The sequence below is a fragment of the Conger conger genome, chromosome 5 (genome assembly GCF_963514075.1).
Source record: "Conger conger chromosome 5, fConCon1.1, whole genome shotgun sequence".
NCBI classification, from domain to species: domain Eukaryota; kingdom Metazoa; phylum Chordata; class Actinopteri; order Anguilliformes; family Congridae; genus Conger; species Conger conger.
The window spans coordinates 22,649,874-22,668,076 of NC_083764.1; the positions used below are offsets into that span (position 1 = coordinate 22,649,874).

The 18,203-nt window shown below is 46.3% G+C and overlaps 1 protein-coding gene across 1 annotated transcript in view; it reads left to right on the plus strand.

Annotated features, from left to right (window-relative positions):
- The window catches only part of LOC133128827 (centrosomal protein of 170 kDa protein B-like), a 37,861-nt gene that overhangs the window by 11,740 nt on the left and 7,918 nt on the right, over window positions 1-18,203 (plus strand). Inside the window, 11 exon segments of the mRNA XM_061242635.1 lie at window positions 555-633; window positions 1,596-1,654; window positions 2,314-2,443; window positions 5,749-5,865; window positions 6,858-7,361; window positions 8,142-9,214; window positions 10,062-10,250; window positions 11,000-11,132; window positions 11,920-13,548; window positions 14,732-14,978; window positions 16,295-16,496. Coding sequence (XP_061098619.1) covers window positions 555-633; window positions 1,596-1,654; window positions 2,314-2,443; window positions 5,749-5,865; window positions 6,858-7,361; window positions 8,142-9,214; window positions 10,062-10,250; window positions 11,000-11,132; window positions 11,920-13,548; window positions 14,732-14,978; window positions 16,295-16,496 — 4,362 coding nt within the window.

The following is an 18,203-nucleotide window of genomic DNA, read 5'->3' on the forward strand; positions in this document are numbered from 1 at the left end:
TCCCATTATGCAGGCCCTGAGGTGAGCACAAGCAGAAGGGTTAAAAGCCAGTGGCTATTCTGCACAGCTTATTTTGCTTCATTATCCTGAGTTGTTGTTGTGTCTTGGGAAGAGAGAGAATGCACACTTGCTGTTATCACGTGGCAGTTTCCTTTGCCCTTGTAGTGGCCCTTCATAGTTTAAACCATTTAAGCTCTGTAGAACCCATGACAAAGTAACTAAGTATTCACAATAAAAACACTGTGACGCTCAGTGGCTCCACAAGCTTACCGATTTCAGGCGTATATGATGCAAGATGTGTAAGCTGCACATTATATCACCATACAAAGGCTGAAATACAAAATGGCATACTATGGTTACATGGTTCTCATAAATAATTAAATAATAATACAATTTTCACGTTCCGTATTTAGAAAAAATATTCTGCGAAAAAGAGAGTATAACATTAAAATGTATCTTCTTAGCTTTGTCAATACATGGCTCTTCCACATATTTTGCACATATTTTGTATGTTTCTTAACATACCTGTTTGGTTCCTTCTTTTGTTTCAACAGACGTTTGTGAATGACCAGAGGATCCCGGATCAGACCTATGTCACCCTCAAGCTCTCAGACGTCATCCGCTTTGGATATGATATCCTTATCTTCTACACGCAGAGATATGCATTTTGTTCTTACGCCTTCCTGTTTAGAACCTGACAGAGCGGTTCTGTTGGGTTAGAACAGACGTATGCAAGATTTTGTTAATTTGTTAATTTCCCTGTCGCTTTGGTCCAGAGAACCAATTTCCGTGTATTGTCATATTGCAACTGGATAATGACTTGCTGGTGAGACAGTTGTTTTCCCTGCGATGGCTAAAAATCTTCACGCTTTGTCACTTATGTTCACTTGTGTTTATGTGAGCCACCCAATTCATTTAGGTTATTTTGGATAGCTTCTTTAAGCCACTTTTCCCTCTTGATCAGTCTTAGGGAAAGTTGGAACTGTCACTAAGTTGGAACGCGGTGATCATTTGAGAAAAATCATTGGGTTTCGTTCCGCTGTATGGATTCTTAAGGGAGAAAAGTGGGGCATCGTAGGGAATGTCAGTCAGAGACTGTTAGTCGGGTAATCAGATTCTCATGTTTTGGTCACAGTCAGTAAAGTATGTACATTTGTGCTAGCTTGCAGGACAGTTTTGCAGTGAGGTTTTGATTTGTTAAAGGGGAGGTTTTCGAGCAAGAAATCCTGTCCCAGTCTTACGCTGACTAAACACTTGCAAACTGTGACACTTTCTGTGAAGAATCCTATAATGGGAGCTTCATCAAGCCTTTATGATCACTGATAAACATGCCAAATGACTTTGGCTATATTGTACTTACATACCAAATGCCTCAGTAATGTCATGAGATGGTGAAATGGCACAACCTGTGAAAGTATTGATTGGCGTAGGGTTCCATAAGGGGTAATGCCATTCTTGAAGTCGTCCCGGTTTCACGAATTTCCTGTGTCACTCGTGTGTATTGCCTTTGAAAGTACAGCATAGTAGAGAATACAGTTCTCCTGTACTTTCTTGTGATTGGACGATCATCTATTCAGCCTTAACTCAACATGTACATTCCCATGTGTATACTTTGGAGAGGAGTCAACATCATGTCCCAGAGGAGGCTCTCAAGGTGAGGGTACATGTATGTGCACGTTTGCCTGCTTGCATGCGAACGTGCTTATGACTGTCTTGATTTTTTATCAATATATAATGCAAATTGTTTTAGGGTTGTCATTCATCACTTGGTTATTTTGCATTTGTTTTCACTGCCATTACAGGTTAACTGTTACTTCTTGGGCTTTTCTACTAACATGAATAAACCTGAATGTATTTTGGAGTGTGGTGGTTTTGACAGTAGCCTACAGCAGTTATGGTATCGGCAGAGCTTGCCACATCTGTACTTTGCTTCAAATGAAATGTTAAGTCGGTGCACAGTCTAATTCAAATTTTTCTATATGTCTTTCTACTGTTTTTCATCCTATGTACACATTTTATGCTTATAGAGTGTTCAACTTCAACTAGACCCTTATTTTTACTTTTTAAAAATTATTTTTGCATATTGTCAGGTGCAAATTTCTCTTCAGGAATGTAATTAAAACCTAGTTAGTTCGGGTTTCACTTGAGTAGGCTTTGAAACTACTGCTAAGATGATACAGTTGCCTGCTTTCAGGGAGACCACGGTACATTGGAGCTGATTCAGTGGAAGGGGTTGTTGGGTCCTGGGAACTGGAGGGAAACTTGGGCGAATCTCGCTCGGTGCCCCTAGTTTATGGCTTCCTACAATTTCAGCACGAGAAGTACACCAGCCACCTGCACATGGGTTTGAAGCCAGTGGAGAGAAAGAGACCAGACCCTCCAGATGGGGCCTCGGACCCCCTCTGCTCCCGACAAGAGAAGTCTGACCGCAGGGCTGCCACTGGTAAGCCACTGTGACTCTCAACCATTACATTAAACGTCACATTACATTACCAAGTTATTTGGGTGTGGACTTTGTGTGTGACAAAACTTGACAAGTTGAAGTCGGGGCATCTTATGTAAGCCAGAATTCAACCCACGGGTCTCGTCATGTCATCTTTTCTCACTTTTGAGGTTCCTTTGAGTTATTTTGGGTCCTTTTGTGTCTTGAATTGCGTTCTCTGCTAAGGCTGATGCCATATGGCTGGTGCTGGCTGGCAGGAGTTCAGTCTCTGCTGCCAATGAGTAACGCTGGCAGGTTTGGCATCCCGCAGCACTGTCTCGGCTCACTGTCTGCGCGCGTACTGCGGAGGCCTGCTGCAGAAACGGCACGATACACAGACGCGTTACGCTGGGAAGAGACTACTCGAGGGTCATCCGGTGTGTTCATTTTCTTGTTTGTTTTGTTTTTTTCAAGCCGGTTCTGAGAGAAGCCGTCAAATTTGCGAGAATAGACAGACTGCCCGTGTCTACATGGGGGACGTTCATTTCTGTAAATAAATTGTTTTAGCTGAATACCCTGCTGTGCAAATGAGCACTTTTAGGGATGTCTTAATTTATAGATTACACAGCCGGTTGCTCCACTGCAGGGATGCGATGTCTAATCTTCGCACAGCCTCCACTAGCTGCATGTGTAGAAACGGGGTATCCCCAGGGACATTAAAAAACAACGGGGCACAACTCCAAAATTCCAGTAGATTCTAAACTTTTAATTTTGCAGTATCAGCAGGTGTGCATTTCAATTGGTGTATACTCTTGTACAGTAATGGAACCAGGGATTTGTTAAATGAATGATTAAATCCTTTTATGTTGTGTCAGGTTTTCAGTTTTACGTTCTTGACTGTGTTTCTCACCCAAGCAATTGTGAATTTATTTTTATTGAAAAAAAAAAAATCTGTACAGTAAATATTCAGAAAAACATTATGGTGCTTGCGTACTAATCAACCACCAGGGCAGGTTCCAGCTTTGTAGTCAAATATTTTGGTGTTTCCGATGATGAAATGTGACATGGCACCTGAGAGCTTGCCTTTGAATAGCATACTTTACTTACAATTATAATATAATTATATTACCTATAATTACCTACATCTCTCTTCTTCCTTTTGTACCGTGCATTGAGAGATACTGTTTTCCATGCAGTAGCTGGATTTGTCTATACAGTGTAGTCCGTATGTATTAGGACAGTTACTTGTCCGTCCAAATACTTTTGGTCCCCTCTAATGTAAATACCCTCAAATTAAAGAAGGCAGTCTGCACTTTATATCATCATCAGTTAGTACATTTAATTTCAAAGTCAATTCATGCGCTGCACTACAGAGCCAAATGAACAGAAATCCTACTAACTGTCCAAATACATACGGACTGCACGTCACATCATCCTCCACCAATCGTGTCTGCAAATTCGGTGAGATGCATTAATACAATCGGTGTGAGAGGCCAGGCTGGCTGCACAGTTGGACACCTGGAGCATCTGTCTGGCCATGCTGTGGTGTTATCTGACCCCCTCCTTCCCTCCCCCATCACTCGTCCTACAAAATCACACAAAACAAATCGCCTAAAACCTCCCTTCAGATGATGAATAATCTCAGCCGTTTGACTTATCTTCTGTGTATTGCTTTGCTAAGGTGAAGCTCATATATTATGTATTATCTTCTACAAATAATTATTATACATAATAAATATATATATATATATATATATATATATATATATATATACACACAATTTCTCCTGCTTGTCATGGCAACAAACAGTAAAAACACACTGTGTTTATAATGAAAGTGCATGCCAGCTCAAGTCCCTCTGTTTGGCCAGTTTTATCAAAGCATTTCATTGGGTCATTGTTCATTTGTTCGCCAGTCTGTGGCCATCATATGTGGCTGACTGCCTCATCGGTGACATTTTAGAGCAGAGCCTGACCGGGTGACTGACCATGGTCAGATTAGTGCTTCTCTTCAAATGACTAAGGCAGTTTCACAGTTTCTGCTTTAGGATTTCTTTCTGCTCTTTTTGATGTCATCTATAATCCACAGCTGACTTGTGTTGTTATCCCATTGTGTTTCTATTTTTTAGACTTCCCTCCCCAATGTTGAAATCCCGTCCTGTGTCACTGTTAGAGACTTTCTATCCCTTTCCCCTTTCTTCCTCTCCTGCGTTTCTCTGTCCTTGGATGTTGCTGCATGTTTAATCTCCATGGCAACAGTTGCCTGGTTTTAGCCTGGCTTATGATGTCCCTCTTGCTTTCACCCTGCGGAATGTGGTCTGGTATGTTCTGGTTGAGCCGTTGCGACACTAATTGTCCTACCCCTCTCCTGTGCCAGAGATGGCTGTTCATTTTACAATAGTCTTATAATAGGAATGTTCACAGTTTGCATGTATGTCACAATATTACATCCAATTGAGAATACATTCACTGAGCACTTTATTACTTTATTTATTGTACACCTACTTATTAATGCGATTATCTAATCAGCCAATCGTGTGCCAGCCGCGCAATGCGTATAATCATGCAGCTATGGGTCAGGTGCGTCAGAATGGGGAAAATAAATTTGATGCCATTGATTTGGACGTGACATGATTTTTGGTGCCAGACGGATTGTTTGATGTGCACTGGATCTTGAATCCCATTACAATGGCTTTTGCCAATATGGGTTTCATGGGTCTCAAACACACATCCTCCTGACCTTGGGGTGTAACATGTTGCAGTTCTTTAAAAGCAGGGCAACAGAGATGTGCCATATAGGCTATACCTAATGGCTCCAATGCATTATTGGTACTTCATTTTTGTACTTTTTTGATGACAAATGGTTTGTGGTGCTTTAAACTTTATGCTTCCGTACGGCTTGTGTTTAGAAGTTTCCACCTTTAACCCAGATGACTTCAGGCTCAGAGTCAAATGTACAGTATAGTGCGTATTCTGTCATGTGTGCATGCATGCGTGCATATACCAGAACTGGGTCAAAAACGTACTTGTTTTGGATTCAAATACTTTTCTAGGCTTGTCTGGTTTATTGGAACTTATGTAATACTCTCAAAAACCCACCTTCTGGTCCTCTGGGTAGGCTCAATTGCACCAGGCAAGATCAATCGAGCACAGAAAAGTACTTGAATCCGAAACGATAACATATTCGACCCAGGTCTGGAGCGTATATGAGCAGACTTGTACGTGCCTGTGTATGTATATAAATGTTGTGTATGTGTATAAATGATAAGCCAGAAGTCTGTTCTCATTATTATGTTTCCTCATATTTTCGTTCTGTGTATGCGCAGAGACCCCTGCATCCAGGCCCACTCCTCTGTACGGCCAGCCCTCGTGGTGGGGGGAGGATGATGCCGGCAACAAGGGCCGGCACGGCGAGGGGCGCAGGCCAGACGAGGGTCACCCAGGTCAGTCTCCCTCACCAGGCTGTCCCCTCAAGAGCTTGTTTATGCTCAACGTTAGATACGTATTAGGATATGGACGGAGCCTCCTGTCCATACACTGCGTTTTCTGGAAGCTTACGGATACGGACCAAACGCAGTACCCCCGGAAATCGTGGGGGTGGTCTAGCCAATAGGTCAAGCGAGACACAACCGTAGGAATGACGAATGGCGGAACTTCACTGATATTAGTGATAAGAATTCACCATCCACATGTCGCGATGTATTTAATGGCCTCACAGACCACCGCCATTTACAATGTTGCCTCAGCTTTTGCGTCTTACATTATTACGACTGCCTCCACTGTCACCATGTTCCTTGTTGTCAGTTGGAAACTTTTGATGCTGCCCTCTAGTGGATGTATTGCTTAACATCCATGCCAATGTAAAGGACGCATTGGAAGTATGTGGCCAGTGACAGTTGCAACGTTTGAAATGGACATATCTATTTTCATACGTAAAGGGAGAATAAATTATAATAAAAGAAGTCACAGATTTATCAAACAAAATAACGTTATAATCTTAATGCATTTGCTGCTTTTCAAAAACCTCAGAGACACTGCTACAGTGATGCAACATATACATAGACACACACACAGTACCAGTCAGAAATTTGGACACACCTTGCCCTTTTCAGATTTTTCTAATTACAGACTATATAAAACATCAAACAACTCGCATTTGCTTCACAAACTTTTATTACAGCATATAAGACTCAGTGCAGTCAGAGAACATCAATGCTCAAAGATGGGCTTTTCGAGGTCGGTGGTTCAAGCACCGGTGTAGCCATGATAAAATCTGCACAGCTGTTGTGCCCTTGAGCAAGGCCCTTAACCCCACATTGCTCCAGAGTGGATGGTCCCCTGCTTTGTCGAATAAACCGCATTGGATAAAAGGGTATGGGCTGAATAACAAAGTATTATTATTATTATTATTTCTATTACTATCCTCTGTCCACAGAAAGCCAGAAGGAGTGTTCTGCTCTCGATTCAGAGATGGACTACAGGACATCCCAGGGGAAGGCCCTCTACTCTTACGGCCGGGAGCCCAGCTATTTCGAAATCCCCACCAAGGAGTTCCAGGCTCGCCCTGCGTCCCCTGACACCGAGGTCCAGGAGATCCCCACCAAGGACACCGACGCCCCGCCCCTGCCCTCTCCCTCGCCAGCCCCGACCACGCCCACGCCCCCCGTGATGCAGAGCCACGCCTCCTTCACCATCGAGTTTGACGACTGCACGCCGGGCAAGATGAAGATCAAGGACCATGTCACCAAGTTCTCCTCGCGGCAGCACAAACCTCCCGGGAGGCTGCTGGCCACCACGCCCACCGAGGTGATGTCGGCGGAGAGCAAGGTGGCCGATTGGCTGGTGCACAGCGACATGGGCATGATGAGGAAGAGGGTTCAGTGCGAGGACGTGTGCAGCACCAAGAGCGACCTGCCCGTGCACATCAAGACTCTCAAAGGTCAGGGCGGAGAATGCCGCATGGATCCGTTTCCTTTTTTTGTATTGATGTGTGCCTTCAGTCGCTTCGGTTTGTGAAAGGCATTCATCGTGGGCTCAGGCCCGGCCTGGAAGTTTGAGCCTTGGTATAACTTTGGTATAATGTCGACAGAGGTGCCACAATTTTCCTTGGGCTGTTTTAAATCTGCTCAGATTCATGGACTGACACTATTTTTATGAAATATTATTTATATATTCATTCATTCATTCATTATCCTAACCCGCTTATCCTGAACAGGGTCGCAGGGGGGCTGGAGCCTATCCCAGCATACATTGGGCGAAAGGCAGGAATACCCCCTGGACAGGTCGCCAGTCAATCACAGATTATTTATATATGTCTCTTGTTGTCAAAGAGGGATATGCCTCTCCCCCAATAGGTGGCAGCTCTCTCTGGTATTGCAGTCTGGAAACAAATGACAATGTAGTCTAGTTAAGGCAGCTGGTAGCCTAGTGGTTGAGGTGCTTGATTGGGACCTGGAAGGTTGGTGGTTCACGCCCCAGTGTAGCCACAGTAAGATCAGTGTAGCTATTGAGCCCTTCAGCAAAGCCCTTAAAGCCACATGGGGGGTTGGCCCTGCTTTGTCTAATCAACTAAAAGTCCCTGTTGATAAAAGTGTCAGCTAAATAAATGTAATGTAATGTAATCTGGCCATCTGTCTGCTAAGTGAGTGCATGAGAGGGATGAAAATTTGATTCATCCAAATCTGAAACTTATATTTATTTTTGTCATCTGGGTGTGCAGGCCATCACCATGACGACGGAACCCAGAGCGATTCCGAGGACCCTGTGGTGAAGGGGAAGCGGAGCAAATCGCAGCAGCCGGAACTGCCACCTCCATCCGCCCCCCCTCCTCACAAACCAGTCCAGTCCCGGGCGCTGTCGCCACGGCAGCCGACTCCGCCCACCCCCCCGGCCCTGGAAGAGGCCCCCTGCCGCTCTCCGCCCGGGTCGGCCTCGCCCCCCCAGAGTCTGGGCAAGCCGCCCACGCCCGAACTCCACAGCCAGCAAGCCTTCGTCATCGAGTTTTTCGACGACAACCCGCGCAAGAAGCGCTCGCAGTCCTTCACCCACACCTCCGCCCACGCCCAGGCGGACACGTACTCCGCCCTCAAGGCCAAGCTGGAGAGGAGGAAGGGGATCCCGCCCACCCAGCAAGTGACCGTCCCCCTGAAAGGACAGGGCCACGGAGGGCCCCAGAGGGCCAGCTCCCTCCACCGTGAAAAGGCGGACGAGCGGGCGACCTCCTCCGGAGTTGCCGTCAAGCCGTTCGGCAGCCTGGGCAAGAATTCCAAGCTGGCCCGCGAGTTCGCTGCCGAGTTCCTGAAGGAGACGAATAAGGCGGACCCAGCCAGAGACAAGACCCCCTCTCCGTCCTTCCCCTCGCCCCCCGCGTCCGCGCCCCCAACTGTATCGTACGCACCCATGATCCCCTTCGTTTCCCCACCTCGGTCACTCTCTCCCTCCCCGTCCCCCTCCCCGTCCCAACCCCTGCTCGTCCCGCAGCCTGATGCCTGCACCACTGCGCGAGCTGCCTCCCCCGTCCAGACCCCTGCCCCTGCCCCCGCCCCCGTCCAGGCCCCTGCCTCTGCCCCAACCCCTGCCCCAGTCCCTGCCCCTGCCCCAGCCCTTGCTCCAGCCCCCAGCATGCCCCTGCCACAGCTTGTGCCCCTGGGTGTGGCCCGCAGCGTGGACCCCAAGACCTCGAAAGCGGTGAGGGGCGAGGAGGAGGACAGTCTGAGCGACGCAGGCACCTATACCATTGAGACCGAGTCCCAGGACAAGGAGGTTGAGGAGGCCAGGAACATGATCGACCAGGTAAGGATTTGCTGTGCTTACTCTGTGTGGTAGCCTAGTATTTGACTGTAATAAAGCTACTAAAATGGCCATTCATCTGTTTCCCTACAATATATAACGTGATTATACAACCTAACTTGATGGACTGATAATTATGCCAGCTCCCCTGATTACCTTCATGTGTGATCAGTTGCTAAATTGGGGTGAGCACTTTATTAGTTAGACCTGTACACCAGTTTGTTAATGCAAATATTTAATCAGCCAATCATGTGGCAGCAACTAAAAGCATAAAACCATGCAGACATGGTCAAGTGGTTCAGCTGTTTTTCAGACCAAAGGTCAGAATGGGGAAGAAATGTGATTTAAGTGACGTTGACCATGGAATAATTATAGGTGCCAGACAGCATTTGAATGTGATCATAATTAGTACGTAAATATGATGGGCTCTGAACACATTAAGCTTGAAAAAAGAATTGGTATCATTATTACAGTATTATTATATATTGCAATATATTCAGTTCTGCTCATATTCTACACAAAATATAGGACAGGTGTGTGGATGCGTAGGCTACCATTTGAAAAATTACAAACAAACAAACAAACAATTCCCTAATCTTTCCTACCATAATTCTCAGAATTTAATGGGATACAAATATCAGGCTTTGGAAAGCCCACCCTGCAAACGGGGTCCCAGTCATGTATTTGCTCCAGGGGGGATTGTTCCCTTGTTAGTCTAATCGACTCCAATGACAATAGTAGCATTTTATTTGGCTTACAATGGACGCAAAGCAGACAATGCAGTTTGATTGGCTTACCTTTTCTCTGATTGGCTTACCTTAATGTTCATCAAACGGTCTCTTTCCGAAAGGTTTTTGGAGTTCTTGACTCGCCTGAGTACACCGGTGTGACCCCGTCAACGTATCGGCCCGTAATCAAGGAGAGAGACGAGCGGGGAAGCCCACGGCACGCCAAGCTCGGCTCCCTGGGTACAAAGGCAGCCACACCACAGGACTCGAGTGCCTCTTCTCTCAGTGGCCCCCCCACTGGCCCACTACAGGTATAGCTCTGCCATGATGTCACTCTTATTGAAATGGACATGGCTCTATTTAAACATGAAATGTATATCTTTCAAAAATGTTTTCATTAAATTAAAGCTTGTTCTTATAAGATTTACGTGGAGGTACCACAGGTGAATAGGGGAAACAAACAAATTACATTTGATATTTTGAATGTGGACACGAATGCAAACATTTTTTGTATCATCACTGTTTGTTTTTTTTAAGAGCATATGGAAATTAGATCATGAATAATTAAGAAAGCACATATATGCATATTTTTATCTCAGTGGATTAAGTCTGAGTTAATTTTTTTCCATTTCAGTGTGATAAATGACTCAATAATGAGGAATTACAGTGGGGCTAAAATGTGTTTTATTGATTAATTATTCTGAAAAACTATCCAGAAAATGTGTATCTTTTGCTATTTTTCCATTTTTCATAGAATACCCCATAAAATATAAATGACAAAATAAAAAATAAAAAAACCCAACTGTAATTCCCCTGCTAATTTTGTTATGAAGCACCAAGTAAAATGTGTAAAATCAATATGTTTTTTTCTGGTGGTTGGTTTACATGACACGGCTGGTACAAAAACATCTAAATGAATGACTTCAATCTTCTTACCCAGCCCAAATGCCTTTTTCACCTGTGGTGCCTCCCCTTAAAAAATTTTGTGAAATGATTCGACCAAGTAAGTCATTAATTTTGGGAGCCTTGGACAGGGACTTAGTCTGCATCATTGTTGCAGGTGGATCCCCAGTGTTCAGCTGCTCTGGGTGGCCCCAAGTGGGTGTCTCGGTGGGCCAGCCTGGCGGACAGCTACAGCGACTCGGGGCCCCTGACAGGGATATCGGACAACCCACCAGAGTCTGCAGATGGAGGTGAGGCACTGAACCTTTTGACTGTAAAAGCAGTAAAAATGTTTTATTAATTTCAATTCAACTACTCCTCACCATCACAGCCAACCCCAAAACCTTTTTTATGTATAAAAATGATCAAACAAAACCAAAGTGGTTGGGTTTGAAGTCGGAGATTTGACTCCAACTCCACTAGAAATTTGTTTACATACAGTACTGTGCAGAAGTCTTAGGCACCCTAGACTTTATTATATATATGTATATGTTTTTTTTTTGTGTGTGTGTTAGTATAAAAGCACACATTTGAGATTTCCACATATTCATTTTCCAAAAGATTTAATTTGACATTTTTGTATTTAATTAAAAAAAGTAACATATTACTGTAAGCAATTGACTACGTTTTACATAAAAACTTGATCAAGGCTGTCTGAGATCAGAAACAAGGAGCCAACCAGTCTGCAGAAGAGCTGTGGCAAGTTCTCCAACATGCTTAGAACAACCTCCCTGCTGATTGTCTTAGCCAACGCTGTCCTGCAGTTCTATATCTCAGAGAAGTGATGCAGTTTTAAAGCCGAAGGGTGGTCACAAAAAATATTGATTCGACTCAGTTTTTAACTATTCTGCCAAATTACTAAATTGTCATTTAAAATGTATATTTATTTAGGACCTTTCATTGTATTATTTTTGAAAGAATCTTATCTGTACAGAATGTTATACAGGTGCCTAAGACTTTTGCACAGTACTGTACATGGATGCCTGTAAATTATTACTCACCAGTTTAAAAAATGTGCGCTTACATTTTGCTTTGTAGATGGGAAATTTGTCGATCAGGACATGCCAGGTTCAAACATAGAAGGGCCTGAGTTTGACGGAAGCCAGGGTTTGTCCAGAGCGAGGCGGCTGCTTCCACAGGTGCCACCATCAGAGAAGGCTGAAAGCGCTCTCCCCGGCATCCTGATCCAGCCCGACCCCTACCCAGGCCACCAGGCCCCTGAGAGGGGACCCGGCCCCCTACGTCAGCTTGAGATGGGTGACAAGTTGCCCGTTCATGAAGACTTGGATCCAGACAGTTTGAGCGACACCAGCAGGTCAGACGATGTCCCGGGGGCGAGGAGGAGAGGGAGGAGCCGGGATCAGGTCACAGAAGGAGGAGCTGAGCAGGAAGCAAGGGGCCTCCAGGAAGGGGCAGAGGAAGGGGTGGGGCCAGGGGTCAGGTCGACCTCTTTCTATATCGGGTCAGAGCAGGCCTTCCCCAGACGAGAGTTAGCCCGTAGCCCCGTCCTTGCCCAGCCGGAGAGAGAACAGGATGTCACACAGAAAACACCCCCCGCTACAGCCCCCGCCCCCACCAGGCACCCAGTTGTTCTCGAGCCTCGAAAACCCCTCAAGCCCAATGCCTCCACCCCCAATCTTCAGTCCCGAGACCCCACCAAGGAACCCTCCATCATCCGGCAGGAGAGCTTCACCAAAGACCGGCCCAGCAACGACGTACAGCTCAACCGCCTCCCCCACATCTCCAGCCACCCCGCCCTCCTCGACCTGGACCCCTGGGGACTGGACGCGGAGACCATACCTCCCCTCCCCAGGGTCCGAGGGCCCAGGCTGGGTCACGCCGACGACTCCCTGTCCGGCGAGTCGGATGTGGACACGGCGAGCACCATCAGCCTGGTCAGCAGCAAGAACGCCCCTGCCGCTCCCGCCCAACCCAGGAAGAGGCCGCCGGCCTCCGGCAGCCTGAAGGACAAGTCGTCGTCCTCCAGCCACTCGTTTCGCGAGCAGGCCCGGCAGCCCACAGCCCGCGAGCGTCTGTCCGAGAAGAGGCGCACCCAGGCCGCCGACTCCACCGGCAAGCCCGACCCTGTCAAGCGCTTCCAGCTTCGCCGCAGCACCGGGAACCGCGGCTCCCTGGACCTTTCGGACCACCAGCAGGGCTGGAACAGCGCTACCACCGCCTCCTCCTCCGACCATGAGTCGGGCTCCAGGCCCGGCTCCCGCAGGAAAGCCCCCGCCGCCGCGCCCGCGCTGAAGGACGACGGGGCGAAGGCCGCCTCGAAGAGCGTCGTGCAGCAGGCCCTCATCCGCTCCAACAGCCTCTCAGCCCCGCGGCCCACCCGCGCCTCTCTGCTGCGACGCGCCCGGCTGGGGGAGACCTCGGACAACGAGGGCGGAGAGACGGACCGGGCCTCCCAGGGGTCGGATGTGGGGGCGCCCGGAAGGCCTCTGGCCGACGCCAAGAAGCTGTCCCGGTTGGACATGCTGGCCATGCCCCGGAAGAGGAGCGGCTCCTTCACCGCTCCCAGCGAACCAGAGACCGCCGGGGGCAGGGCCACCGGCCCCGCCCGGAAGCCTGCTGCAGCGCCCGAGCCCAAAGCGGGGGCTGTGGGGCGGCAGCCAATCGTCCGAGCACGTTCCAGTAGTGCCAAATACCCCAGCGCAGCCAGTGAGTACTCCTCCCCAACCTACAGTATTGCACCAGTTTACAGATTTCATACGACCATGCAGCGCTGCTGTTGAGGCCTTAAGTCAGGTACTTAACCCTTTCAGTGCCATGCCCAATATGAAGTAGCTCCACCCAAATCTAGACTTCTTTGGTTGAGAAAATTTAGTAGGGTTTTAATAGGGGCAAAAAAACAATGGTATAGCAGTCATTTTGATTGGTAGAAAAGGTATATGGTCGTTTTGTGAGGAAACCTCTGAGGCCTGTGAGGCCTATTTTCACACCAAGCATTAACACTGCAGGAGCTTGGGGGAAAAACTGTGTCCAATGCTCAAATCTGCTTTGTGCATCTGGGCCTTCCAAAATGGGGGTTGTCACAGAAACAGGACTCCTGCTCTAATTGTGTTAATTTTCAGCAGGAGTTCATCTTCTCACTTTAGCCACAGTAATTACTCCCAGCAATATGTCTGCACTGTACACTACAACTCAATACAAGCAAATACAATTTCGAGCAATAACAAAATGCTGTGGGTGTCTTTACCACGCCCCTGGGAACACTAACCTCTTCCTATGATATTCCTATCCATAATTAACACTTCCATCATGCCCTGTTTATTTTCAGTTCCTCATCCGTAAAACGGTCTGCACAGTGTTCTTTGAGGGAATTATCCCCGTAAATTTGCTCCATTCAACCGGCTGAATAATTTACCTAACTGACATTTTTTCCATGAAACGCATCATTTCATTCTCCAGTTAGATAAAGGGCTCTCCTGACTAGACGGGGGACATTGTAGGGACAGGCCTGCAAATACAATTGGATATACTACATTGGGAAGACATTTTGTGAAAAAAGCATGTTAACGATAAAGATGAAGGGTTAATCTTTTTCAAAAGAGCAGTGCTGAATGTGGTTGAAACATTTGCATTTGTTGTTAAGGTTTTGGTCTAGAATTTTGGTATTTAGTTTCACAAGGCAAACTGGGAATGAAATGAACAGTGTCTGGTCTCTTGCTTACTGTTGAGGCTCGGCAGTAAACGAGCGCACAGAACGGCTTGGTGAACTCTTCCTACGGTGATCAGTTACTGCAGTGTCCCCTTCTCTTCCACCTCCTTCCATCTTCCCCCTCGCCCCCTCATCTTCTCCTTAACCTCTAACCTCCCTCCAACCAAATCATTCGGGGGAAAGGCTCCCGGCGTCGGCCGGACTACACCTCCACATCGGAGGAGGAGTATGAGGCCAGCTCCTCCTCTGTTAAACACAAACGCCCCCACACTTCCGCAGCCAGTCAGACGGCAGTCTCCCAGAAGCTTGTGGCCGCCTCGGCCCCCGCCCCGCCCAAACCCACGCAGCGCCGGACAGAACAGGAGGAGGAGCCGGACCAGGAGGCGGACCCCTACCAGCACTGGTCCACGCACAGCGCAGAGATTGCAAGGTACACGGTGGCCAGTGGTGGTCTGTATAGTGATTGTATAGGTCTTTTCAGTGGCAACAATGACGCTGCATCGTCACTGCCACGATTCATTCAAACGCACAGTAACCCATTGCTGTTTTAGCTGTCAGTGTTGGAACAATGTTTCTGAACTGCAGTCCTTGGGACCCACTTGCCAGGAGGTTTTTGTTGTAACCGGGAACTCTGATTTAATGACTGAACCAATCAAACCACTAAAAATGCCTTTGATTAGAAGGTGTATGAGTTCCTGGTTACGTAAAAACCTCCTGGCAAGTGGGTCCTGAGGACTGAGTTGAGAAACACTGTTGTAATAGATCGGGGGTGTAAAAGTCCTAGTGGTTCGGTCTGCATGCTGGTTTTTGTTCCAACCATGTAGCTACCTTAGTTCTAGTTTTGACAACTATGCTGGTTTACTCCTGTAATTGAGCACAGTAAAACCTTTAGGATACACTTGCAGCCATAGCTGGTGCTTATACAAATGTCAGATCAAGATATGATTGAGCAAATTAAATAATTAAGTGCAGAACTTGGTGAAAGATCCTGAGAGGGATCGACCCTTGTTGCGCACCTTATAGACGTAATAGACGGATCCTGATGGCTTCTTGCTACTTCCCACATCAGCTCTTGACATATGAATAACTGTATTCCCTTCTCTTTTGTGATGCTTGGGGCTGTCTCATATTGCTGTCAAATGTAATTTCTTCTTGCCTGGCTGTATTCACTTTTTTAACTGTCAATGGATCCAGGTAGACTGATGCAATGTTGATGAAGTTATGTTGTGTGTATGCACGTGTTTGTATTGCGGGGCAGCCTATGCCTTAGTGACTAAGGTGCTTCGCTGGGATCCGGAAGTTTGGTGGTTGAAGCCCCAGTGTAGCCGCAGTAAGATCAGTGCAGCTGTTTGGCCTTTGAGTAAGGCCCTTAACTACATTGCTCCAGGGGGGGTTGGCCCATGCTTATTTTTATACCTTTATTGAACCCCGTGGGGTAATTTGTCCTCTGCATTTGACCCATCCTAGTCATTAGGAGCAGTGGGCAGCCACAGTGTAGCGCCCGGGGAGCAATGTGGGGTTAAGGGCCTTGCTCAAGGGCCCATGGCTGTGGAGGATCATTTTTATTGTGGCTAGACTGAGATTCAAACCACAGACCTTGCGGCTCCCAGTCTTGTACCTTAACCACTACGCTACAGGCCGCCCCCCTTAGTCAAATCAACTGTAAGTTGCTTTGGAAAAAAGCTTCAGCTAAATAGCTGTAATGTAATGTAAATATCCTCAGTATCCTATTGTGCATTGCTCCAGACTCAGTCAAGACCTGGCCAAGGACCTGGCCATTCTGGCTCGTGAGATCCATGATGTTGCAGGCGATGGTGACTCACCAAGTGGCTCAGCCGTGGGAACAACCAGCACCTCACCCAGCGCCACAGCCAACATGCCCGCTACGAACATTTCCACCCGAGAGGAGGTGAGGCACCCACAGTGGACCTCTGTCAATTACACGATTGTTTTGGATTCAATTACTTTTCTGTGCTGACTTGATCTTGCCTGGTACAACTGAGCCAACCAAGAGGATCAGAAGGTTGGGGTTGCATTGGTTGCAATACACCAGACAAGCTCAGTAAAGCGTAGAAAAGTATTTGAATCCAAAGCAATTATGCAATTGAGCCTGGTCTATCCCACACAACCCCCACCCACCCACTTTTAATCGCCTCTATGACATTGTGAGTTTCCCTGGGGAGAGAGGGTTGCTGAGTGTTAAATTCAGTGTGTGGCAAAGTGGACATACACTTTTCTGCTTTTCTTTGCTTTGCTTCTATTAAAACTCATAGCACAACCTTTAAAGCAGTTGGCTTTTTCTTTGGTCATATCTCTTGATATTTATAGATATTCTTCTTCTTTCTTCATGTCAACAGAGGACATGTCCGCCCTCGCGAGTCATCTCCTCATCTCAGGTGCATATCTCATTCCTGCGTTCTTTTGTATTTCTCTTTCACATATCTCATTCATCCTTGGCTAAATGGAGTCTATCTGTGTCCTTGTGTGGTAGTATCCAAAATGTGAATGTGAAGCTGTTTCACTACATCAACCATAATATAGTTAGTACATGCTTTCATCCAAGAGTGGACCTAAAAACCAACAAAGAATTTACTCTACTTATAACTTGTTTAACCTCCTAAGACCTGGCGTACACATGCGTGGACTCCACATTTTGGGCTGTACAACCATAATACTTAATTCTTAAGACCGAGAGTCCACATATGTGGACATCATTTTTCTCAAAAACTACATCATGTCAAAAGATGATGCTTAGTTTTTATACTTATCAGGTCCCAATAAGCCCAAATAGCAAAGAGAAATTAAAAATGCATACCAAAAAAGAGTGCGGGTCTTAAGGTTAAGTTGCTGCCACTTACATTGCGCCAACACGCTTCCAACATTTCTACAACGTTCTCTAGTTTCAAGCTTAAATTTGTAACACGGTGGTTGCATGTGACACTTACCAGTTGTCTTTAGGCAAAACAAATGTGCATAATTTGTATTATTTGTATTATTCAGTCATTTAAATGCATTTTAAAACATATTTTTCTAAGCCTAAATTTCCCACTATAAAAGTTGTCTGGGTGTGGTTAATTAGCTATTGACAGACCCTGCTCCCACTTTCCACACATTTTTGTTTACCATAGCTACCTTGATGATACGCGCTCATCTTGGGTGACTGAATTTCCACCTTGGGTGACTGAATTTCCACAAGCTAGTTAACTTAGTATATCGACTATCGATAGCTATGGTAAGGACACTGACTTAGCCAATGATAATTTTTGCTTGCTAGCTGACCAAGTTAAGATAAAAGCACAACTATAACATCCTTATGAAAGTAAACTAGCTAGCTAACGTTATCAATAATGTCACCTTTGGAAACAAACTAACTAGCTAGCTAATGTTAGCTATGAATAACCAGAAATAGTCTCATAGTCCTTAAACGGCGCTCTAATTTGAACGTTTGTCTAATATTTGCATTGTCTTGCCTGGAGGCCAGTGGCGCAAACTATGGGTCACGGGTTATAGGGGAGGGATAAATGAAGTAGTTAACCTTGTGTGACGCACTACAAGGAGAACATTCTCAATTTAATACTTTCATTGTGTTTCTTCAATGCCCTCTTGTGAAAATTGCAGATAAAAACCTAGAAAGTTTGACCAACCAGCATGTTAC